Source organism: Salvelinus alpinus, chromosome 16 (assembly GCF_045679555.1).
Source record: "Salvelinus alpinus chromosome 16, SLU_Salpinus.1, whole genome shotgun sequence".
NCBI classification, from domain to species: Eukaryota; Metazoa; Chordata; class Actinopteri; order Salmoniformes; family Salmonidae; genus Salvelinus; species Salvelinus alpinus.
In genome coordinates, this window is record NC_092101.1 from 12,995,045 (window position 1) to 13,022,118 (window position 27,074).

At 44.7% G+C, this 27,074-nt stretch overlaps 1 protein-coding gene across 5 annotated transcripts in view; it reads left to right on the forward strand.

The window, feature by feature from the left end:
• LOC139540837 (3',5'-cyclic-AMP phosphodiesterase 4C-like) overlaps positions 1-26,452 on the forward strand; it is a 177,824-nt gene extending 151,372 nt beyond the window's left edge. For all 5 annotated transcript variants that reach the window (XM_071344835.1, XM_071344833.1, XM_071344836.1 and 2 more), the window contains 8 exons: positions 1,063-1,235; positions 2,430-2,528; positions 2,714-2,878; positions 3,185-3,284; positions 3,461-3,615; positions 13,214-13,336; positions 18,386-18,568; positions 19,519-26,452. In XM_071344835.1, coding sequence (XP_071200936.1) covers positions 1,063-1,235; positions 2,430-2,528; positions 2,714-2,878; positions 3,185-3,284; positions 3,461-3,615; positions 13,214-13,336; positions 18,386-18,568; positions 19,519-20,076 — 1,556 coding nt within the window. In that variant the 3' untranslated portion in view covers positions 20,077-26,452. The remainder of the gene's footprint in view (positions 1-1,062; positions 1,236-2,429; positions 2,529-2,713; positions 2,879-3,184; positions 3,285-3,460; positions 3,616-13,213; positions 13,337-18,385; positions 18,569-19,518) is intronic.
• Positions 26,453-27,074: the final 622 nt, after the last annotated feature.

Sequence of the window (27,074 nt, forward strand, 5' to 3'; positions counted from 1 at the left end):
ATTATTTTTCTTTACATTTACATTGAAGGACAATTTGCAGTTGTCACTATGACAATGAACACACACTGAATGGTCTGTGTTACCACATTATTAATAGGCCTACAGCCTGCAGTAGGATGCGTTGATCAGTTGATTGACAGGTGTAGGCTACTGCAGAACAATCAACGATAAACGGCCCGCTGTTGTGGATGCTTACCAACGTTTATAGTTCTGTATAATGTTTTGTTATACAGTGCCTACAGAAAGTATTCATACCTCTTGACTTATTCCATATTTTGTTTTTACAGCCTGAATTCAAAATAGATTAAATAGGTTTTCTTCTCACTCATCTACACACAATGCCTAATAATGACAAAGTGAAAATGTGTTTTTAGAAATGTTTGCAAATGTATTGAAAATAAAATACAGAAATCAAGTATTCACACCCCTGAGTCAATACATGTTGAAATCACCTTTGGCAGCGATTACAGCTGTGAGTCTTTCTGGATAAGTCTCTAAGAGCATTGCACACCTGGATTGTAAAATATTTGCACATCATTCTCTAAAAAATTCTTCAAGCTCTGTCAAGTTGGTTGTTGATCATTACTAGACAGCCATTTCATGTCTTGCCATAGATTATCAAGCCGATTTAAGTCAAAACTCTAACTAGGCCACTCAGGAACATTCAATGTCGTCTTGTTAAGCAACTCCACACCACAATAGCTCTATTTTCATGTCGTCTGACCATAGCACCGGTTCCAATCCAAGTGCCAATGGCATTTATCAAACTCCAGGCGGTGCTATGGTCGGAGGACATGAAAATAGAGCTTGTTATATTTCTCACTGTCTGACTACCAGGAATCATTTTTGGTTGAGAGATTACATTTGCTGCAGAGTTATCGGTCGAAGCCGTATTCCTAGTCCTAGTCTAATTGATTTCTCACCTGATTTGTGATGGAAAAAGATTAGATTAGCTATAGTTATTAATATTAACAATCATCAACTGTGTCCCCCTATATTGGTTGAAAGAAATCTCTCTCTCTCTCTGTGTCTCTCTCTCTGTGTGTCTCTCTGTGTTTGTAGAAAAGCAGCAAGATGTGGAGATTATGTCTGGGCCTCTTAAAGACAAGGACAAGAAGAAGAGGCCCATGTCCCAGATTGTTGCGGTGAAGAAACCTGCTCTCAGCCCCAGCCTCGCCCCTACCCAGATCCCCCGCTTTGGGGTCACCACCCTCCATGAGAGTCTACTGGCAACGGTGGGTGCCAAGCACACACACACTTACACAGACGGGCACAAACACACTCCAAGCTCAGTGGGTTAGAGCATGGTGTTGGCAGCTTAATGGTTTGTTTCCCGCGTGGATGACAGACCTTTGGATAAAAACGTCTGCTTAGTGACCGTATTACTATATGTGAAGAAAAACACATTACGTCTCAAGTTTTATTGCCACATGCACAAGATACATCAGGTGTAAAACAGTACAGTGAATTGCTTAACTATAGTTATAAAGAAACAGTTACATACTGTACAGGTCTTGTATACATGTCAGTGCATTGCCAGTAGCGTTATTTCAATGTGCAGGGGTACTGGAGCGAATGAGGAAGGAATGTACATGTAAAGTCGCTGTTAGCAGGATAAATACCAATGGTAATAATAATAATGGTAATAAACAAAATAGCAGCATCGAATGTTAATATGAATCACTATAATTAATCAATCCATTTTGGCAGCAGCATATGTGGTGTGTGCATGGTAATGAGTGCGTGTGCGAGGTGTCAGTAGGGATTGTGTGAGCATGAGTACGTCGGTATGTGTGAATGTGAAGAACGTCAGTGTAGGTGCGTGTGGTAGAGACCATTACGTGCTTTCACACGTCAGACATGCTACAAATACTCTATGAATCTCTCCATTCCATCACTAAAACATTTTAGCGTTTTTATGACTGGAGGGCTTACAATAGTAAGCCCTCCAGTCAGCCAGTGGCTGATAAAAGCCACTGGCCACAGGACCTTTATTTAGAAAAACGGCAATAAATGATTTGTACAATGGGTTCACCCCTCTCATTATGACCATAGGATTGTGGTACATGAAGGCACTGTTTTATGATCTGTCAATACTGTAATGTATGAGTGATATTGCGTAGCTACTGAGTTTGTTTACCCCATGTTACAGTGAAGAATGGATAAGTTACAGTACTTTAATGCTTATTGCTTGACCTGACCTTTAATGTTATTTATGTAATTCAGTTATCATCTACTGCCGTCAGTGACGTGTTATAACGCATTATCACTCGTCACATCATCTGCCCTCTGGAGGATTGCAATTGGAAAAAGTCAGACTATTTGTGCCATTTTCATGTATTTTGCTATGCATGTTAAAAAAGTTAAATAAATAAAATATTTTTGCCATACCAGACTTTTTCTCACTGAATGTTGTGTTGTCGTTCTAGGAATTTGAAGACATCAACAGATGGGGTCTAGATATTTTCAAGATAGCTGAATACTCGGGGAATCGGCCTTTGACGGTGGTGATGTACTCCATTTTCCAGGTATGAGTCTCCCATTACTTTGTAGCATTTTCTAGCATTCTCACCGAGGCGTTTGAATCTCTTAGTGTATTGTTTGAGTCCCGGTCTTGGCTACCCCGAATTCGCTGCAATACTTTACCCGTATGTTTCTTACGTATTTGGTTTACTCTTCTGTGAGCCTGGTTTCTGTTGCTCCCCAAACTCAGGAGCGAGAGCTGCTGAAGAACTTTAAGATCCCAGCCGACACCTTCGTCACCTTCATGATGACCCTGGAGGACCACTACCACACCGACGTGGCCTACCACAACAACATTCATGCTGCCGACGTGGTACAGTCCACTCACATCCTCCTCTCCACCCCTGCCCTGGAGGTATGGGATGCTCCATTATGAGGAAGATTACAGAATGATGTTCAGCTATATTCTATATTCTAATCCAGTTAGTTGACTTGCCCTGTGCATGGCTTTGGATTTCATTAACTTTATCAATGCATATTGAGGGAGAAGGCATTTGTTCATGGTTTTAATAGTTTTAAGTTTTAAGGTTAAAAAAAAAATATCCCCACGTTAAGTGTTAATTCTTAGTAACACTTATTTTTTTTAACCTTTAATTAACTAGGCACTTAACAGACACTTAACAGTAGTAGTAACACAAAAGTGTGTGTTGATTGTTTTCAGGCTGTCTTCACTGACCTGGAGATCATGGCTGCTCTGTTTAGCAGTGCCATACACGACGTGGATCATCCCGGAGTGTCCAACCAGTTCCTCATCAACACAAGTCAGTTCCATCCCTCACTAGCAATCTCACTGATTAGATATAAAGGAGCAAAATGTGTCTTGGATCTACTACTGTGAAGACTACATTATAGCATCTGTAAGGCGTTACATCACTGAATACAGGAGTGCCTTGGAATTGTTGTTGCTTTACTAATGGTGTGGGTGTTCCTACTGTAGACTCTGAGCTGGCTCTGATGTACAACGACGCCTCGGTCCTGGAGAACCACCACCTGGCCGTGGGCTTCAAGCTGCTGCAGGAGGACAACTGTGACATCTTCCAGAGCCTCAGCAAGAAACAGGGACAGTCCCTCAGGAAGATGGTCATCGACATGGTGAGACACTGACTGAATTATTTGTAATCAGATATAAATAACATTATATCTACACTACTCCCTGTTATCATAGTTAAACATGATAAGGAATTAGCTAACATCATAATAACATGGCCATTTAGCAAAACCTTTTCCCCAAAGTCACTTAACGGTACATTTAACACACACAAAACATTAGGAACTTACTCGTTCCATGACATTGACTGACCAGGTGAATCAAGGTGAAAGCTATGATCCCTTATTGATGTCACCTGTTAACTCCACTTCAATCAGTATAGATGAAGAGGAGGAGACAGGTTAAAGAAGGATGATTATGCCTTGAGACATGGATTGTGTATGCCAGTCAGAGGGTGAATGGACAAGACAAAATATTTAAGTGCCTTTGAACGGGGTATGGTAGTAGGTGCACCGGTTTGAGTGTGTCAAGAACTGCAATGCTGCTAGGTTTTTCACGCTGAACAGTTTGCCGTGTGCCTCAAAAATGGTCCATCACCCAAAGGACATTTGGCTAACTTGGCACAACTGTGAGAAGCATTGGAGTCAACCCTTCGGAAACGCTTTCGACACCTTGTAGAGTCCATGCGCAGACCAGCTGGCTGGTGTGTTTACGGACATATTCAATCAATCCTTATCCCAGTCTGCTGTTCCCACATGCTTCAAGAGGGCCACCATTGTTCCTGTTCCCAAGAAAGCTAAGGTAACTGAGCTAAATGACTACCGCCCCGTAGCACTCACTTCCGTCATCATGAAGTGCTTTGAGACACTAGTCAAGGACCATATCACCTCCACCCTACCCGACACCCTAGACCCACTCCAATTTGCTTACCGCCCCAATAGGTCCACAGACGTCGCAATCACACTGCACACTGCCCTAACCCATCTGAACAAGAGGAATATCTATGTAAGAATGCTGTTCATCGACTACAGCTCAGCATTTAACACCATAGTACCCTCCAAACTCGTCATTAAGCTCGAGACCTTGGGTCTCGACCCCGCCCTGTGCAACTGGGTCCTGGACTTCCTGACGGGCCGCCCAGGTGGTGAGGGTAGCTAACAACATCTCCACCCTGCTGATCCTCAACACTGGGGCCCCACAAGGGTGCGTTCTCAGCCCTCTCCTGTATTCCCTGTTCATCCACGACTGCGTGGCCATGCACGCCTCCAACTCAATAATCAAGTTTGCGGACGACACTACAGTGGTAGGCTTGATTACCAACAACGACGAGACGGCCTACAGGGAGGAGGTGAGGGCCCTCGGAGTGTGGTGTCAGGAAAATAACCTCACACTCAATGTCAACAAAACAAAGGAGATGATCGTGGACTTCAGGAAACAGCAGAGGGAGCAGCCCCCTATCCACATCGACGGGACAGTAGTGGAGAGGGTGGAAAGTTTTAAGTTCCTCGGCGTACACATCACGGACAAACTGAAATGGTCCACCCACACAGACAGCGTGGTGAAGAAGGCGCAGCAGAGCCTCTTCAACCTCAGGAGGCTGAAGAAATTCGGCTTGTCACCAAAAACACTCACAAACTTTTACAGATGCACAATCAAGAGCATCCTGTCGGGCTGTATCACCGCCTGGTACGGCAACTGCTCCGCCCATAACCGTAAGGCTCTCCAGAGGGTAGTGTGGTCTGCACAACGCATCACCGGGGGCAAACTACCTGCCCTTCAGGACACCTACACCACCCAATGTCACAGGAAGGACAAAGAATCATCAAGCACAACAACCACCCGAGACACTGCCTGTTCACCCCGCTATCATCCAGAAGGATGAAGTAATCCTTCTAACCCCCCCCCCCCCCCCCTTTACACTATTGTAAAGTGGTTGTTCCACTGGATATCATAAGGTGAATGCACCAATTTGTAAGTCGCTCTGGATAAGAGCGTCTGCTAAATGACTTAAATGTAAATGTAAATGTTATGCTGGTGAATGAGGACCCAAAAGCGACGTAATAGAAACAGAGTCTTTATTCCAGTCTAAAACAAACAATGATTCTCCTGGATATTATCAAAGGTTAATCCAAAACAGGAAACTGAAATCCTCTCGTCAGTAGAGAGGAACGACTGGAGACGCGACCACAGACTGCAGGTCGCTTCAGGAAGGCACAGGCCGTAGCTGACATAGACACCTGCTCACACGCAGCATCTGAAGAAGGCAAAAACACGACAGGGCGGAACAAGGACACAGAACAGCAAACATCAAACAAGAATCCGACAAGGACAGAAGCGGAAAACAGAGGGAGAAATAGGGACTCTAATCAGAGGGCAAAATAGGGGACAGGTGTGAAAGAGTAAATGAGGTCGTTAGGAGAATGAGAAACAGCTGGGAGCAGGAACGGAACGATAGAGAGAGAGAGCGGGAGAGGGAGAGAGGGAGGAGGAGAGAGAGGGATAGAAAGAGGGAAAGAACCTAATAAGACCAGCAGAGGGAAGCACAGGGACAAGACATGATGATCAAAGACAAAACATGACAGTACCCCCCCACTCACCGAGCGCCTCCTGGCGCACTCGAGGAGGAACCCTGGCGGCAACGAAGGAAATCATCAATCAACGAACGGTCCAGCACGTCCCGAGATGGAACCCAACTCCTCTCCTCAGGACCGTAACCCTCCCAATCCACTAAGTACTGGTGACCACGTCCCCGAGAACGCATGTCCATGATCTTCCGTACCTTGTAAATAGGTGCGCCCTCGACAAGGACGGGGGGGGGGGAGGGAAGACGAACGGGGGCGCGAAGAAAAGGCTTGACACAAGAGACATGGAAGACAAGGTGGACGCGACGAAGATGTCGCGGAAGAAGCAGTCGCACAGCGACAGGATTGACGACCTGAGAGACACGGAACGGACCAATGAACCGCGGAGTCAACTTGCGAGAAGCTGTCGTAAGGGGAAGGTTACGAGTGGAAAGCCACACTCTCTGACCGCGACAATACCTAGGACTCTTAATCCTACGTTTATTGGCGGCTCTCACAGTCTGCGCCCTGTAACGGCAAAGTGCAGACCTGACCCTCCTCCAGGTGTGCTCACAACGTTGGACAAAAGCCTGAGCGGAGGGAACGCTGGACTCGGCGAGCTGGGACGAGAACAGAGGAGGCTGGTACCCAAGACTACTCTGAAACGGAGATAGCCCGGTAGCAGACGAAGGAAGCGAGTTGTGAGCGTACTCAGCCCAGGGGAGCTGTTCTGCCCAAGACGCAGGGTTTCGAAACGAAAGGCTGCGTAAAATGCGACCAATCGACTGATTGGCCCTTTCTGCTTGACCGTTAGACTGGGGATGAAACCCGGAAGAGAGACTGACGGAAGCACCAATCAAACGACAGAACTCCCTCCAAAACTGTGACGTGAATTGCGGGCCTCTGTCTGAAACGGCGTCTAACGGGAGACCATGAATTCTGAACACATTCTCAATGATGATTTGTGCCGTCTCCTTAGCGGAAGGAAGCTTAGCGAGGGGAATGAAATGTGCCGCCTTAGAGAACCTATCGATAACCGTAAGAATCACAGTCTTCCCCGCAGACGAAGGCAGACCGGTAATAAAGTCTAAGGCGATGTGAGACCATGGTCGAGAAGGAATGGGAAGCGGTCTGAGACGACCGGCAGGAGGAGAGTTACCTGACTTAGTCTGCGCGCAGTCCGAACAAGCAGCCACGAAACGGCGCGTGTCCCGCTCCTGAGTAGGCCACCAAAACCGCTGGCGAATAGAAGCAAGCGTACCCCGAACGCCGGGGTGGCCAGCTAACTTGGCAGAATGAGCCCACTGAAGAACAGCCAGACGAGTAGAGACAGGAACGAACAGAAGGTTACTAGGACAAGCGCGCGGCGACGCAGTGTGAGTGAGTGCTTGCTTTACCTGTCTCTCAATTCCCCAGACAGTCAACCCGACAACACGCCCTTCAGGGAGAATCCCCTCGGGGTCGGTAGAAGCCACAGAAGAACTAAAGAGACGGGATAAGGCATCAGGCTTGGTGTTCTTATTTCCCGGGCGATAGGAAATCACGAACTCGAAACGAGCGAAAAACAACGCCCAACGAGCTTGACGTGCATTAAGTCGTTTGGCAGAACGGATGTACTCAAGGTTCTTATGGTCAGTCCAAACGACAAAAGGGACGGTCGCCCCCTCCAACCACTGTCGCCATTCGCCTATGGCTAAGCGGATGGCGAGCAGTTCGCGGTTACCCACATCATAGTTGCGTTCCGATGGCGACAGGCGATGAGAAAAGTAAGCGCAAGGATGGACCTTATCGTCAGACTGGAAGCGCTGGGACAGAATGGCTCCCACGCCCACCTCTGAAGCGTCAACCTCGACAATGAATTGTTTAGTGACGTCAGGAGTAACAAGGATAGGGGCGGATGTAAAACGCTTCTTGAGGAGATCAAAAGCTCCCTGGGCGGAACCGGACCACTTAAAGCAAGTCTTGACAGAAGTCAGAGCTGTGAGAGGGGCAGCCACTTGACCGAAATTACGAATGAAACGCCGATAGAAATTAGCGAAACCGAGAAAGCGCTGCAACTCGACACGTGACTTAGGAACGGGCCAATCGCTGACAGCCTGGACCTTAGCGGGATCCATCTGAATGCCTTCAGCGGAAATAACAGAACCGAGAAATGTGACAGAGGAGACATGAAAGGCGCACTTCTCAGCCTTCACGTAGAGACAATTCTCTAAAAGGCGCTGGAGTACACGTCGAACGTGCTGAACATGAATCTCGAGTGACGGTGAAAAAATCAGGATATCGTCAAGGTAAACGAAAACAAAGATGTTCAGCATGTCTCTCAGTACATCATTAACTAATGCCTGAAAGACAGCTGGAGCATTAGCGAGACCGAACGGCAGAACCCGGTATTCAAAATGCCCTAACGGAGTGTTAAACGCCGTTTTCCACTCGTCCCCCTCTCTGATGCGTACGAGATGGTAAGCGTTACGAAGGTCCAACTTAGTAAAGAACCTGGCTCCCTGCAGAATCTCGAAGGCTGACGACATAAGGGGAAGCGGATAACGATTCTTAACCGTTATGTCATTCAGCCCTCGATAATCCACGCAGGGGCGCAGAGTACCGTCCTTCTTCTTAACAAAGAAAAACCCCGCTCCGGCGGGAGAGGAAGAAGGCACCACGGTACCGGCGTCGAGAGAAACAGACAGATAATCCTCGAGAGCCTTGCGTTCGGGAGCCGACAGAGAGTATAGTCTACCCCGAGGGGGAGTGGTCCCCGGAAGGAGATCAATACAACAATCATACGACCGGTGAGGAGGAAGAGAGTTGGCTCTGGACCGACTGAAGACCGTGCGTAGATCATGATATTCCTCCGGCACTCCTGTCAAATCACCAGGTTCCTCCTGAGTAGAGGGGACAGAAGAAACAGGAGGGATAGCAGACATTAAACACTTCACATGACAAGAAACGTTCCAGGATAGGATAGAATTACTAGACCAATTAATAGAAGGATTATGACATACTAGCCAGGGATGACCCAAAACAACAGGTGTAAAAGGTGAACGAAAAATCAAAAAGGAAATGGTCTCACTGTGGTTACCAGATACTGTGAGGGTTAAAGGTAGTGTCTCACATCTGATACTGGGGAGAGGACTACCATCTAAGGCGAACATGGGCGTGGGCTTCCCTAACTGTCTGAGAGGAATGTCATGTTTCCGAGCCCATGCTTCGTCCATAAAACAACCCTCAGCCCCAGAGTCTATCAAGGCACTGCAGGAAGCAGCCGAACCGGTCCAGCGTAGATGGACCGACAAGGTAGTACAGGATCTTGATGGAGAGACCTGAGTAGTAGCGCTCACCAGTAGCCCTCCGCTTACTGATGAGCTCTGGCTTTTACTGGACATGACATGACAAAATGTCCAGCAGAACCGCAATAGAGGCAAAGGCGGTTGGTGATTCTCCGTTCCCTCTCCTTAGTCGAGATGCGAATACCTCCCAGCTGCATGGGCTCAGTCTCTGAGCCGATGGGAGGAGATGGTTGAGATGCGGAGAGGGGAAACACCGTTAACGCGAGCTCTCTTCCACGAGCTCGGTGACGAAGATCTACCCGTCGTTCTATGCGGATGGCGAGTGCAATCAAAGAGTCCACGCTGGAAGGAACCTCCCGGGAGAGAATCTCATCCTTAACCTCAGCGTGGAGTCCCTCCAGAAAACGAGCGAGCAACGCCGGCTCGTTCCAGTCACTGGATGCAGCAAGAGTGCGAAACTCTATAGAGTAATCCGTTATGGATCGATCACCTTGACATAGGGAAGCCAGGGCCCTGGAAGCCTCCTTCCCAAAAACTGAACGATCAAAAACCCGTATCATCTCCTCTTTAAAGTTCTGATAAACGTTAGAACACTCAGCCCTTGCCTCCCAGATAGCTGTGCCCCACTCCCGAGCCCGACCAGTAAGGAGTGATATGACGTAAGCGATCCGAGCTCTCTCTCTTGAGTATGTGTTGGGCTGGAGAGAGAACACAATATCACACTGGGTGAGAAAGGAGCGACACTCAGTGGGCTGCCCAGAGTAACATGGTGGGTTATTAACCCTAGGTTCCGGAGACTCGGAAGACCAGGAAGTAGCTGGTGGCACGAGACGAAGACTCTGAAACTGTCCTGAGAGATCGGAGACGTGAGCGGCCAGGGTCTCAACGGCATGACGAGCAGCAGACAATTCCTGCTCGTGTCTGCCGAGCATTGCTCCCTGGATCTCGACGGCAGTGTTGCGAGAATCCGTAGTCGCTGGGTCCATTCTTGGTCGGATTCTTCTGTTATGCTGGTGAATGAGGACCCAAAAGCGACGTAATAGAAACAGAGTCTTTATTCCAGTCTAAAACAAACAATGATTCTCCTGGATATTATCAAAGGTTAATCCAAAACAGGAAACTGAAATCCTCTCGTCAGTAGAGAGGAACGACTGGAGACGCGACCACAGACTGCAGGTCGCTTCAGGAAGGCACAGGCCGTAGCTGACATAGACACCTGCTCACACGCAGCATCTGAAGAAGGCAAAAACACGACAGGGCGGAACAAGGACACAGAACAGCAAACATCAAACAAGAATCCGACAAGGACAGAAGCGGAAAACAGAGGGAGAAATAGGGACTCTAATCAGAGGGCAAAATAGGGGACAGGTGTGAAAGAGTAAATGAGGTCGTTAGGAGAATGAGAAACAGCTGGGAGCAGGAACGGAACGATAGAGAGAGAGAGCGGGAGAGGGAGAGAGGGAGAAGGAGAGAGAGGGATAGAAAGAGGGAAAGAACCTAATAAGACCAGCAGAGGGAAGCACAGGGACAAGACATGATGATCAAAGACAAAACATGACAGTAAAGGCGAGGTCAGTACAGGTGCATCAAAGCGGGGACCGAGAGACTGAAAAACAGCTTCTATCTCAAGGCCATCAGACTGTTAAACAGCCATCACTAACATTGAGTGGCTGCTGCCAACATACTGACTCAACTCTAGCCACTTTAGTAATGGAAAATGTATGTAATAAATGTATCACTAGCCACTTTAAACAATGCCACTTTATACACTGCTCAAAAAAATAAAGGGTACACTTAAACAACACAATGTAACTCCAAGTCAATCACACTTCTGTGAAATCAAACTGTCCACTTAGGAAGCAACACTTATTGACAATAAATGTCACATGCTGTTGTGCAAATGGAATAGACAACAGGTGGAAATTATAGGCAATTAGCAAGACACCCCCAATAAAGGAGTGGTTCTGCAGGTGGTGACCACAGACCACTTCTCAGTTCCTATGCTTCCTGGCTGATGTTTTGTTCACTTTTGAATGCTGGCGGTGCTTTCACTCTAGTGGTAGCATGAGACGGAGTCTACAACCCACACAAGTGGCTCAGGTAGTGCAGCTCATCCAGGATGGCACATCAATGTGAGCTGTGGCAAGAAGGTTTGCTGTGTCTGTCAGCGTAGTGTCCAGAGCATGGAGGCGCTACCAGGAGACAGGCCAGTACATCAGGAGACGTGGAGGAGGCCGTAGGAGGGCAACAACCCAGCAGCAGGACCGCTACCTCCGCCTTTGTGCAAGGAGGAGCAGAAGCAGCACTGCCAGAGCCCTGCAAAATGACCTCCAGCAGGCCACAAATGTGCATGTGTCTGCTCAAACGGTCAGAAACAGACTCCATGAGGGTGGTATGAGGGCCCGATGTCCACAGGTGGGGGTTGTGCTTACAGCCCAACACCGTGCAGGACGTTTGGCATTTGCCAGAGAACACCAAGATTGGCAAATTCGCCACTGGCGCCCTGTGCTCTTCACAGATGAAAGCAGGTTCACACTGAGCACATGTGACAGACGTGACAGAGTCTGGAGACGCCGTGGAGAACGTTCTGCTGCCTGCAACATCCTCCAGCATGACCGGTTTGGCGGTGGGTCAGTCATGGTGTGGGGTGGCATTTCTTTGGGGGGCCGCACAGCCCTCCATGTGCTCGCCAGAGGTAGCCTGACTGCCATTAGGTACCGAGATGAGATCCTCAGACCCCTTGTGAGACCATATGCTGGTGCGGTTGGCCCTGGGTTCCTCCTAATGCAAGACCATGCTAGACCTCATGTGGCTGGAGTGTGTCAGCAGTTCCTGCAAGAGGAAGGCATTGATGCTATGGACTGGCCCGCCCGTTCCCCAGACCTGAATCCAATTGAGCACATCTGGGACATCATGTCTCGCTCCATCCACCAACGCCACGTTGCACCACAGACTGTCCAGGAGTTGGCGGATGCTTTAGTCCAGGTCTGGGAGGAGATCACTCAGGAGACCATCCGCCACCTCATCAGGAGCATGCCCAGGCGTTGTAGGGAGGTCATACAGGCACGTGGAGGCCACACACACTACTGAGCCTCATTTTGACTTGTTTTAAGGACATTACATCAAAGTTGGATCAGCCTGTAGTGTGGTTTTCCACTTTAATTTTGAGTGTGACTCCAAATCCAGACCTCCATGGGTTGATACATTTGATTTCCATTGATCATTTTTGTGTGATTTTGTTGTCAGCACATTCAACTATGTAAAGAAAAAAGTATTTAATAAGAATATTTAATTCATTCAGATCTAGGATGTGTTATTTTAGTGTTCCCTTTATTTTTTTGAGCAGTGTATAATGTTTACATACCCTACATTACTCATGTCATATGTATATACTGTACTCTATACCATCTACTGCATCTTGCCTATGCCGTTCGGCCATCACTCATTCATATATTTTTATGTACATATTCTTATTCATTCCTTTACACTTGTGTGTATACGGTAGTTGTTGTGAAATTGTTAGGTTAGATTACTTGTTAGATATTACTGCACTAAAAGCACAAGCATTTCGCTACACTCGCATTAACATCTGCTAACCATGTGTATGTGACAAATACAATTTGATTTGATGCCCTGACAAATTGAGGCTGTTCTGAGGCCAAAAGGGGCTGCAACTCAATATTAGGAAGGTGTTCCTAATGTTTTGTACACTCAGGGTATATTCAGCATGTGGCCCATGTGGGAATCAAACCCACAACACAACCCTGGATGTGGGCAGGACCATATTCTAACCCACTGAGCCATTGGACTTAGTGACTGAAGTAAGTTTGATGAATGGGTATTGTCCTCTGCAGGTGTTGGCCACTGACATGTCCAAGCACATGAACTTCCTGGCTGACCTGAAGACCATGGTGGAGACCAAGAAGGTGACCAGTCTGGGAGTGCTGCTGCTGGACAACTACTCAGACCGCATCCAGGTCAGAGGTCATTCCTAGATTAGTAGATGCCACGGGCAGTGGCGGATTTACCATTAGGCAACTCAGGCAATTGCCCGGGGCCTCATATCATTAGGGTTCTTGTGAACTTGGCATCATTTTGTTTAATAATACATCATTTCTCTGTTATCTTAACTTTTGAACACTTGGGTCTGTTAGTTATTATGACCCCTTTCCTGAAAGCTAAGACTCTTTCTATTTCCCTCTACGAAACTCATTAAGCTGGAAGGACACATTAGAAGGGACTGTGAGAAAACCACAATTGAAAACAATGCATATCTTTTTTTCTACACACATTATTACCATGATTATATTTTCCCGAACATCTATTAGCATACCTTTCCGATGCATTTCACTCATTTTTTATGTAAATACAAATGTACACCTTTCCCAATTTCAAGTCATTTGACATATTTTCTGAAAGTTGGTTGCAGTTTGTATATGTGCTAGAATGGTTAAAAAGGCCATCAAATGTAGGCCTCCCGAGTGGCGCAGTGGTCTAAGACACTGCAGCGCAGTGCTAGCGGTGCCATTCTGGGTTCGAGTCCAGGCTCTGTAACAGCCGACCGGGAAACCCATGGGGAGGCGCACAATTGGCCCAGCGTCGTCCGGGTTAGGGAAGATTTTGGCCGGCAGGGATGTCCTTGTTCCATCGTGCACTAGTGACTCCTGTGGTGGGCCGGTCGCAGTGCACACTGACATTGGTGCTTCTGGGTTAAGTGGGCATTGTGTCAAGAAGCAGTGCGGCTTGGTTGGGTTGTGTTTCTGAGGACACACGGCTCTCGACCTTCGCCTCTACCGAGTCCGTACGGAAGTTGCAGCGATGAGACAAGACTGTAACTACCAATTGGATACCACGAAATTGGGGAGAAAAAGAGCACAAAAAAAGGCCATAAAATGTAAAAAAATATTTATCAGTTAGTTATTGCTCGATATTCCAACGAAAATATCACATATAGGTATTGGCCCCAGAATTTCCACATCAGTGCATCCCTAAAACGAGATAGAAAGTATGTTGAAATTATAAAGGACCTACTGTATAAGCCTGTTAAAAAATAACTGCCCTTTTATGGCCTGCAAATTTTGTTTTTGAGTAAGAAATCTGTCTGGGAAAACATTTGTTCTGTTGAATTCTGAAAACCCGATGTGGCTCGAGACAAAATGATTGACCACCCCTGTTCTACAGTATGTGGTGATACAAAACCTTTACTAGTGAAGAACATTTCAGTTAGTGTTTTCAGTTAGGTGTTTTCAGTTAGGCTTTTCATTCTGCTCCGTTCACCTAAATGAGCCGGCTCCAAACAGCTCTTTGTTCAGTAGCCATGATTTTGTTGAATAGACATGGGGGTGCCTCAGACTGGCCTCTGCATGGAGCCTCCAAATCACTAAGTCCGCCCCTGACTAGTGCTGAGCAATTTCTGCTTTTTGAGGTCGTTTCGGTTTTGGTTAGATTATTAAAATATAACCAAGTTTTTTGAATTTCGGTTTTTATTTTTTTATTAATTGCACGATGCTTTATGTGGCCTGAATGCTGCAACAACACAGAATAAAACAATTAATAAAAGTCCCATGATGGTAGTGGCTGCCCATTGCTACTTAGCATTTATTAACCATAATTTATTCACGTTACTTTAATAAAATATTTCAGTTGTTGCATATATTACATTTGTTTTATTTGATGAATGTAATATTTAATTCAATATTTAATCCGGGTTTATCGCTGGCCATGGCAGAACACTGACATTCCTGTCTTGCAGGAAATCACGCACAGAACGAGCAGTATGGCTGGTGGCATTGTCATGCTGGAGGGTCATGTCAAGATGAGTCTGCAGGAAGGGTACCACATGAGGGAGGAGGATGTCTTCCCTGTAACGCACAGCATTGAGATTGCCTGCAATGACAACAAGCTCAGTCCGATGATGCTGTGACACACCGCCCCCAGACCATGACGGACCCTCCACCTCCAAATCCATCCCGCTCCGGGGTACAGGCCTCGGTGTAACGCTCATTCCTTCGAAGATAAACGCGAATCCGACCATCACCCCTGGTGAGACAAAACCAACAGTCCTGTCTAGTCCAGCGACGGTGGGTTTGTGCCCATAGGCGACGTTGTTGCCGGTGATGTCTGGTGAGGACCTGCTTTACAACAGACCTACAAGCTCTCAGTCCAGCCTCTCTCAGCCTATTGCGAACTGTCCGAGCACTGATGGAAGGATTGTGCGTTCCTGGTGTAACTCGGGCAGTTGTTGTTGCCATCCTGTACCTGTCCCGCAGGTGTGATGTTCAGATGTACTGATCCTGTGCAGGTGTTGTTACACATGGTCTGCCACTGCGAGGATGATCAGCTGTCTGTCCTGTCTCCCTGTAGCGCTGTCTTAGGCATCTCACAGTACGGACATTGCAATTTATTGCCCTGGCCACATCTGCAGTCCTCATGCCTCCATGCAGCATGCCTAAGGCACGTTCACACAGATTTAAAGGGACCCTGGGCATCTTTCTTTTGGTGTTTTTCAGAGTCAGTAGAAAGGCCTCTTTAGTGTCCTATGTTTTCATAACTGTGACCTTAATTGCCTACCTCTGTAAGCTGTTAGTGTCTTAACGACCGTTCCACGGGTGCATGTTCATTCATTGTTTATGGTTCATTGAACAAGCATGGGAAGCAGTGTTTAAAGCCTTTACAATAAAGATCTGTGAAGTTATTTGGATTTTTACGAATTATCTTTGAATGACAGGGTCCTGAAAAAGGGCTGTTTCTTTTTTTGCTGAGTTTGATAACCGGTCGATCACGATTGACTGGTCGATCTTCAAGGCATTCCTAGTCTATCACCAAACACTTCTGTAGAAACGCCAACGATGAAGGCTTACACTCCTTTTCGGGCAGGTAGCGTGCCAGATGTTGACGCGTGAGTCATCACTCCAGAGAACGCGTTTCCACTGCTCCAAAGTCCAATGGCGGCGAGCTTTACACCACTCCAGCCGACGCTTGGCATTGCACATGGTGATCTTAGGCTTCTGTGCGGCTGCTCGGCAATGGAAACCCATTTCATGAAGTTCCCGACGAACAGTTCTTGTGCTGACGTTGCTTCAAGAGGCAGTTTGGAACACAGTAGTGTGTGTTGCAACCAAGGACAGACGATTTTTACGCGCTGCGAGCTTCAGCCCCTGGCGGTCCCGTTTAGTGAGGTTGTGTTGCCTACCACTTTGCGGCTGAGCCATTGTTGCTCCTAGACGTCTCCACTTCACAATAACAACACTTACAGTGACCGGTGCAGGTCGAGCAGAAATTTGACTAACTGACTTGTTGGAAAGGTGTCCTCCTATAATGGTGCCACGTTGAAAGTCATTGAGCTCTTCAGTAAGGCCATTCTACTGCCAATGTTTGTCTATAGAGATTGCATGGCTGTGCTCGATTTTATATGCCTGTCAGCAACAGGTGTGGCTGAAATAGACGAATCCACTAATTTGAAGGGGTGTCCACATACTTTTATATATATAGTGTAAGTCAAGACATAGTGTCATGTAAATGTAGGTTTCTACATAAATACCTGAAATAGAAATTACAAAATATAGAGTACCGGTCAAAAGTTTTAGAACACCTACTCATTCAAGGGTTTTTCTTTCTTTTTACTATTTTCTACATTGTAGAATAATAGTGAAGACATCAAAGCTATGAAACAACACATATGGAGTCAGGGAGTAACCAAAAAAGTGTTAAACAAATCAATATATATTTGAGATTTGAGATTCTTCAAATAGCCACCCTTTGCCTTGATGACAGCTTTGTACACTCTTATCATTCTCTCAACCATCTTCACCTGTAATGCTTTTCCAACAGTCTTGAAGGAGTTCCCACATATGCTGAGCACTTGTTGGCTGCTTTTTCTTCACTCTGCGGTCCGACTCATCCCAAACCATCTCAATTGGGTTGAGGTCAGGTGATTGTGGATGCCAGGTCATCTGTTGCAGCACTCCATCGCTCTTCTTCTTGGTAAAATAACCCTTATACAGCCTGGATGTGGGTTGGGTCATTGTCCTGTTGGGAAAAAAACAAGTCCCACTAAGCCCAAACCAGCTGGAATGGCGTATCGCTGCAGAATGCTGTTGTAGCTATGCTGGTTAAGTGTGCCTTGAATTCTAAATAAATCACAGAGTGTCACCAGCAAAGCACCCCCACATCATAACACCTCCTCCATGCTTTATGGTTGGAAATACACATGCAGTAATCATCTGGTGACCCACATCGCGTCTCACAAAGACATGGACTCCAGACCAGAGCACAAATTTTTTCCACCGGTTTAATGTCCATTGCTCATGTTTCTTGGCCCAAGCAAGTCTCTTCTTCTTATCAGTGCCCTTTAGTAGTGGTTTCTTTGCAGCAATTTATTTGGGCTGCAATCTGAGGTGCAGTTAACTCTAATGAACTTATCCTCTGCAGCAGAGGTAACTCTGGGTCTTCATGTCCTCATGAGAGCCAGTTTCATCATAGCGCTTGATGGTTTTTGCGACTGCAATTGAAGAAACTTTCAAAGTTCTTGAAATGTTCCGTATTGACTGACCTTCATGTCTTAAAGTAATGATGGGTTGTCGTTTCTCTTTGCTTATTTGAGCGGTTCTTGCCATAATATGGACTTGGTCTTTTACCAAATAGGGCTATCTTCTGTATTCCCCCCTACCTTTTCACAACAACCGATTGGCTCAAACGTATTAAGGAAAGAAATTTGACAAATTAACAAGACACACCTGTTAATTGCATTCCAGGTGATTACCTCATGAAGCTGGTTGAGAGAATGCCAAGAGTGTGCAAAGCTGTCATCAAGGCAAAGGGTGGCTATTTGAAGAATCTCAAATATAAAACACTTTTTTGGTTACTACATGATTCCATATGTGTTATTTCACAGTTTTGTTGTCTTCACTATTATTCTACAATGTAGGTGTTCTAAAACTTTTGACCAGTAGTGTATATGTAATTAAAAAAATATTCTGAAAAGATCAAAGCAATAGATTAACGGGGTCCTTTGTGCTTGTCTCAAGGTCCTGCAGAACATGGTTCACTGTGCTGACCTGAGTAACCCCACCAAGCCACTGGACGTCTACCGCCAGTGGACGGACCGCATCATGATGGAGTTCTTCACCCAGGGGGACAGGGAGAGGGACAAGGGCATGGAGATCAGCCCTATGTGTGACAAACACAATGCCTCTGTCGAGAAAACCCAGGTACTGTACAGCGCATGTGCATAGCATACAAGTAGTGTGCACGCAGGCTCTCTCATTCATGCAAATCTGCAAACCCACCCGCAGATCTTTGGCACTGCTTAACAGACCCAGTTGCTTACAAGTTATTGTCATACTGTCTGTTTGAACCCATCAAAACAGTGTGGGGCCATACTTGTGAACTTTTGCTAAAACCATTGGTTTAAATCATTGGTCTTACATTTCTAGCTGCTAGATTTTCTCATAGGCCAACCTGGCAAAATTTGCCACGATGCTGGGGAGGGCCAGCTGAGCAGATAATTCGATCTGGAAACTAAATAAGGATTCAACCTTAAAGGGTATAGCCACCATCCAATTGCATTTGTTAAACAGGTCAACATGGCCACCAGAGGGAGATTGTTAAACCATCCAACTGCTTGGTTAAGTGGAGTGTTCCAATTTATTTTGCATGATGCTTCCATGGCTAAGCTATTGATGTTCCACAAAATTCGAAAGGCAGTAAGGCACATTTCTGCATATATGACCAAATTCTAAGTTTTTGCTTACCGTTTCATACACATCCATGTGCTTTTACGGGGATTATACATTTATATTTTTAGCTACATCCATCGTAAAAATAAATCGAAGATGGAGGTCTTGTCAACTGGTTGTATTTTTTCCAAACCATTATGACTGATTGGGGGCACAGTTCGCTAAGACAGTTGGCTCAAAGTTTAATGGATACTTTAGTGAGAAAGTATTGGGATCAGATCCAACTACATAGACAATTTTAATTGGCTGATAAGAATTTTGTTACTGGATAGTGCATTGTGGAAAATTTTGCCAGCATGGTTTATGAGAAAAGCTAGCAACTAGCCATTTGAGACCAATGGCTTAAACCAATAGTCTTAGCAAAAGTTCACAAGTATGGGTCTTTGTGCATTTACATCTCTCATATTTACTCCCCCCTGCAGGTGGGATTCATAGACTACATTGTCCACCCTCTGTGGGAGACGTGGGCTGACCTGGTCCACCCTGACGCCCAGGACATTCTGGACATGCTGGAGGACAACCGGGAGTGGTACCAGAGTATGATCCAGCGCAGCCCCTCACCCACCCTCGAGGACATGGACCTTGACGGGGGGCCAGGGGCCCTGGAGGCCATGGCGGGGGGTTGCTGCACCTCCACAGGGGACAAGTTCCAGTTTGAACTCACCCTGGAGGAGGAGGAGGACGAGGGCGACGTCGAGTCAGACCTGGAGAGCCCACCTGAGGAGGAGATGTCACAGGGGGGAGAGACCTCTAGGAAGACCCCGGCCCTGTCTCAATCCCCAGAGCCCAGCAGCAGCACCAGACACCGGCCCCCCTCCCCTCACCCTGGCCGGGCCTTCAGTCTGACCACCATGTCAGTTAGGAGCCCCGGCCATCTCAGGACGTTGAGCCCCGGGCTGGACGGGGACGACAGAGACGATAGGGACAGAGAACTGGGTCAGGAAGGCAATAGTGTAGCGTACCTACGGCTTGGCACGTAACACCAACCCTAGCCCACCCAGCACCTCATTCAGTCCCTGCCTTGGTTCGTGGGTCCCAGCAGCAATTGGACGTGCAAGGTGGGCTTTTTAACAACAGTATGTAATGACAACAGTCCCTTTACACTGAAGACACCTTTACACTGACCACTTTCCCTCCGTTTAATCTTGTAGAACAAGAAGTATCGTTATATCCTCTTTTTTTCTCCTTTGTGCCAGATGGGACTTTTTAGTCCTGCTTTCTGTAGTTGATTCTAGGGGTAAAGTGTCAGAAACAGACTGCTGTATATGTCTAGCTGATCAAAGGTAGAACTAATTACATGGCTAACCAGTCTCACCAACATCTCCTGATGGAGCAAGGAATTCTACTGAGAAAATGTCTTCCTCAAAATGATGGAATATAGATCTATTCAATAGAATATTGTAAGGATTGTGATCAATTTACAGGGTCTTAGAACTGTTGCACCATACAATTAGGGGGATTATATTTGTTTGAATTCAGTAAGCATAAACTAGTATATTTTATTTAGTTACTGAGAGTTCTGTGAATGATAAGTTTAACCAAATCCAGTATGTACCTGAATAGTGAGATAATTGTGACTTAAACCTCAGGGTATGGAGAGAGAAATGATTTTAATGTAGCACAGACTTCTTGGTTACCCCTTAACCTAGACTGCCTGTTTCGAGTTGTCGCTGACGACAAATGTTTCTTAGAACTTCAAGAGGTTCAAGTTATGCAAAAAGACATAACTGATTGACATGTGTCTGGCGCCCTCTATTGATCTAAATTAAAAGTTTGAGTTTGAGAACTAAAGCAAGTTAAGTATGGCGGATGAAACAAACAGTACCAGTATAATTATATACAGTGGGGGTCTGAAGTTATTGACACCCTTGATACAGACTAATTTATAAGAATCTTTAGGGGTGTCAATAATTCTGACCCCTACCTTTTAGGTGAAAAAAAATGTCATGTTTTTTAGCACACAATATAGCTCAGTATTTTTATTATTTATTTTATACAGTCAGTATTGCTATTCTTTATCAAGGGTGTCAATCATTTCAGACCCCACTGTATACAAGTCAAGCATTTAAAAATGTCCTGAAGTACTGTGGTTGATTGGGTTGTTTTAAATCTAGACAAACACCACTTACACTCATATTTGTAAAATTGTATTTGTTTTTATGGGATCATGTTTTACGTTTGTGTCACATTTTTAAATATGATATGAAATGGTTCTGTTTTCTTTTATATATTTGGGATGTCCTCACTATGTCTGATTGTCTCTGTGCTTTGTAAGCATAGTTATCAGGGTGCCTCCACCATCCAGTAGCACTTTACAATCTCTGTTGTAAATTAATTCAGTTCTGAAGCGCTTGAGCCAAACCATGATTCGACTGGACAGCTTACTGAAGGTTGTGTAGATCTGAGAGGAATGGATAGGTGTAATAAATGTGGTAAAAATTCCATCTAACCTATCAGAGTGGTTAAATTGTGGTTAAAATATCAGGTGGTTAAATTCTCATATACTGTAGCTTAAACCTATGAAATCCTGTCAGATCTCCACAAGTGTCTAGGGGTTAGGGGCTATGGGTTGTTTCTGGACAGGGCCGTAGAGTAGACTAATAAGGGTTTTTGTCCAGTAGGGTGCGATGCTTTGAAAGTTGCAGATAGAAATGTAGTGAACAGAGTTGATATGATTCCCTGTAATACACAACAGAAAATCATGTCTGTATTGACATTTGATAACTTCCCATTTGCCTGAATAAGCCCCTAATGTCTTGTTTAATTTGTTCTTGAGGGAAACAAGTTTATAGGGAAAATTGTGCCACAAGTGTTTGGAATTTGAACCAACGCATCTGCCAGCCTAAGTCGTTTTGAAATGTTTAACACAATGTTCTCTCTGAACTGTTGATTGTATTCATGTTATTTTATCAATTGTTAGACTTATGCTAATTTTTTTAATGGGAAATGTTGCACCTTAATACGTTGGATGTAATGCTTCGACTTAAATGCTACATTCAATTTTGTCAAGTTGATCAATGTTCTGCTCTTCACAGGGATACAGCTTTTATCTACAGTATGCGAACCGACAGGAATTGTAAGACGCTGGAGAATATACTTATACCCCCGATGTACAGTACACCTTCTCATTCAAGGGTTTTTCTTTACTTTTACTATTTTTTACATTGTAGAATAATAGCGAAGACGTCAAAACTCTGAACACATATGGAATCATGTAGTAACTAAAAAATATATTTTAGATTCTTCAAAGTAGCTAAGCTTTGCCTTTGACAGCTTTGTACACTCTTGGCATTCTCTCAAACAGCTTCATGAGGAATGCTTTTCCAACAGTCTTGGAGTTCCTACATATACAGTTGAAGTCGGAAGTTTACATACGCCTTAGCCAAATACATTTAAACTCAGTTTGTCACAATTCCTGACATTTAATCCTTGTAAAAGTTCCCTGTCTTAGGTCAGTTGGGTTCACCACATTATTTTAAGAATGTGAAATGTCAGAATAATAGCAGAGAGAATGATTTATTTCAGCTTTTATTTCTTTCATCACATTCCCAGTGGGTCAGAAGTTTACATACACTCAATTGCTTAACTTGTGTTAAATGTTTCAGGTAGCCTTCCACAAGCTTCCCACAATAAATTGGGTGAATTTTGGCCAATTCCTCCTGACAGAGCTGGTGTAACTGAGTCAGGTTTGTTGGCCTCCTTTCTCGCACACGCTTTTTCAGTTCTGGACACAAATTTGCTATGGGATTGAGGTCAGGGCTTTGTGATGGCCACTCCAATACCATGACTTTGTTGTTCTTAAGCCATTTTGCCACAACTTTGGAAGTATGCTTGGGGTCATTGTACATTTGGAAAAGACCAATTTACGACCAAGCTTTAACTTCCTGACTGATGTCTTGAGATGTTGCTTCAATATATCCACATACTTTTGCTTCCTCATGATGCCATCTATTTTGTGAAGTGCACCAGTCCCTCCTGCAGCAAAGCACCCCCACAACATGATGCTGCCACCTCCGTGCTTCACGATTGGGATGGTGTTCTTTGGCTTGCAAGCCTCCCCCTTTTTCCGCCAAACATAACGATGGTCATTATGGCCAAACAGTTCTATTTTTATTATCAGACCCAAGGAAATTTCTCCAAACGGACGATCTTTGTCCCCATGTGCAATTGCAAACCATAGTCTGGCTTTTTATGGTGGGTTTGGAGCAGTGGCTTCTTCCTTGCTGAGCGGCCTTTCAGGTTATGTCGATATGGGACTCGTTTTACTGTGGATATAGATACTTTTGTACCTGTTTCCTCCAGCATCTTCACAATGTCTTTTGCTGTTGTTCTGGGATTGATTTGCACTTTTTTTGCACCAAAGTACGTTCATCTCTAGGAGACAGAACTCGTCTCCTTCCTGAGCGGTATGACGGCTGCGTGGTCACATGGTGTTTATACTTGCGTACTATTGTTTGTACAGATGAACGTGGTATCTTCAGGTGTTTGGAAATTGCTCCCAAGGATGAACCAGACTTGTGGAGGTCTACACATTTTTTTCTTAGGTCTTGGCTGATTTCTTTTGATTTTCCCATGATGTCAAGCAAAGAGGCACTGAGTTTGAAGGTAGGCCTTGAAATACATCCACAGGTACACCTCCAATTGAGTTTGAGTTTATTTTATTTTTACAGGGACAGTGCACATTAATCATTACTCAAATGATGTCAATTAGACTATCAGAAGCTTCAAAAGCCATGACATAATTTTCTGGAATTTTCCAAGCTGTTTAAAGGCACAGTCAACTTAGTGTATGTAAACTTCTGACCCACTGGAATTGTGATACAGTGAATTATAAGTGAAATAATCTGTCCGTAAACAATTGTTGGAAAAATGACTTGTGTCATGCACAAAGTAGATGTCCTAACCAACTTGACAAAACTATAGTTTGTTAAAAATAAATGTGTGGAGTGGTTGAAAAACGAGTTTTAATGACTCCAACCTAAGTGTATGTAAACTTCTGACTTCAACTGTATATTCTGAGCACTTGTTTGCTGCTTTTCCTTCACTCTGCGGTCCAACTCATCCCAAACCTTCTCAAATTGGGTTGAGGTCTGGTGATTGTGGATGCCAGGTCATCTGATGCAGCACTCCTTGGTCAAATAGCCCTTACACAGCCTGGATGTGTGTTTTGGGTCATTGTCCTGTTGAAAAACAAATGATAGTCCCACTAAGCCCAAACCAGATGGGTTGGCGCATTGCTGCAGAATGCTGTGGTAGCCATGCTGGTTAAGTGTGCCTTCAATTCTAAATAAATCACAGACAGTGTCACCAGCAAAGCACCAACACACCACCTCCTCCATGCTTCACCTTGGGTACCACACATGCGGAGATCATCTGTTCACCTACTCTGTGTCTCTACAAAGACACGGCAGTTGGAATCAAAAATCTCAAATTTGGACTCATCAGACCAAAGGACATATTTCCACTGGTCTAATGTCCATTGCTCGTGTTTCTTGGCCCAAGTAAGTCTCTTCTTATTATTGGTGTCCTTTAGTAGTGGTTTCTTTGCAGAAATTTGACCATGAAGGCCTGATTCACGCAGTCTCCTCTGAACAGTTGATGTTGAGATGTGTCTGTTACTTGAACACTGTGAAGCATTTACTTGGGCTGCCATCTGAGGTGCAGTTAACTCTAATGAACTTATCCTCTGCAGCAGAGGTAACTCTGGGTTTTCCTTTCCTGTTGAGGTCCTCATGAGAGCTAGTTTCATCATAGCGCTTGATGGCTTTTGCAACTGCACTTGAAGAAACTAACAGAGTTCTTGAAATTTTCCGGATTCATGTCTTAAAGTAATGATGGACTGTCGTTTCTCTTTGCTTATTTGAGCTGTTTTTGACATAATATGGACTTGGTCTTTTACCAAATAGGGCTATCTTCTGTATACAACCTTGTCTGTATACAACCCTACCTTGTCACAACACAACTGATTGGCACAAACGCATTAAGAAGGAATGAAATTACACAAATTAACATTTAACAAGGCACACCTGTTAATTGAAATGTATTCCAGGTTGCTACATGATTCCATATGTGTTAATAGTTTGTCTTCACTATTATTCTACACTGTAGAAAATAGTAAAAATAAAGAAACACCCTTGAATGAGTAGGTGTTTAAACTTTTGACTGGTACTGTACATAGAGAAGAATCAGTGGAGGCTGCTGTGGAGAGGACGGCTCATAATGCTGGCTGGAACAGAGCGAATAGAATGATGGAAACCATATGGAAACCATGTGTTTGATACCATTCCACTTATTCCGCTCCAGCCATTATCACGAGCCCGTCCTCCCCAATTAAGGTGCCACCAACCTCCTGTGATAAGAATACCTCCCATTTTAAAGCGATAGGACAGTGAAATTTGAAATGAACAGTACTTCCAAAAAAGTTCAACAGCTCCAGCTTGGTAAACTTGCCTGGGAACTAACACTAAAAAATATTCCCCCTTACTCTTTCCCTGGTAAGGCAGGAGAAGATTACATTAGTATTTATACATACTGTATTTTGACAGTATTCCATTCACTCAGCTGTTTGGTCATGAATAAGATAACAGCTGAAATAAGAACCTTGTGATGGGGAGGAGCTCAACTGTATTGAGGGTAAAACGTACATAAATCAGTGCCATTCAGTGTTATTCAGTGTTAAACGTGTTGGCGGAGACGTTAGAATGATGATAATTTGTTCCCTTGGTCCCTTTATTGCTTTGCTCTGAAACAGTGACACACGATGGTATGCCATTACCATTGTACTTTTGTTCTATGTCCGTCTTTTCATCCTCAATGTTGTTCCAAGTCAGATATTTATTCGTAGTATATTTGTGTCTGTCAAAATGTAAGTACTGTAAAAAGAGATCTTGACGATAGAATCCGTAGTTGTGACATGCATTTTTGGACTAATATATACCCATCAGAACCTCAAATATAAGCTTGTTTTACTCCAATGTTTGTAAACAATGTAAATGTAAACAAACACTGTATAGCCTCAAAACATGGTTCAAACTATAATTTTGATATCATGGAGGGTCAGTCCCTTGCTTCCATAGCTCAGTCTATGAATTAGAGTGTGGGTACATTTCTCCAGGCCCATTCCTTTTTATTTATTTATTTAGTTAGTTACTTTGTTGTTTCAATTAAGGATTCTAGCTTTCAATACATTTTTCTGGAGCCTAAAAAAATCAAGTATACCTTTCAAAATGTATACATCTACCGCTCCAATATTTGTTTAGAGAGTTTGATTATCATTTTTAAAGCCCAAAGTTTCTGGAGTTCAAGTTGTTCAAAGTGAAAATGCCAATAAATATGGAAACCTGTATGCCTATAAAATGTATCATTTTTGTGCATATTCTTAAATCTGTCTGTGCGCAAATAGTTAATTTCTGTTTTATTGAATCCCGGCCTAATCTTTGATTCAAGCATTATTCTACATGTAATATACTACATGTCAATTTGAACACGGGATATTATTGGCAATGCAGCTTTTAAAGGTATTGTTCCTGCGTGTGCAGAGATCATTCACCGTAAACGCTGCATGTGTCGGCTCAGCGTTAACCGACAACTGCATAGCAGACCGTTTATTTAAATTAAACCATGTCAGAACTGTAACTTCGTTGGAGCTGTCAACTCCAAAGCGGCTCTCGGCGTTATACCCATCGAAGACGTTACCATTAGATGCACCAAGTCGCATTAGTAAAAACGGAGAGGAAGAGGCGAAGCGTCTTGCATTTGTCCACGAAAATAAGACCACGAAGTTAAGATTTTTTTGATCGAATAGAGTAGACGATTCGGAATAGTTAGTTTGTTACGAATGCACTGATATAAGTGGACGTGCATGGCATTTACAGGCAGGGGGCTTACCTCCCTGTGGACAAATATGGGTGGTCATTACATTTTAGCTCAGCCCATGACCAAGTACATGTTGATCACAGTTTACAACTTTAAATGTAAT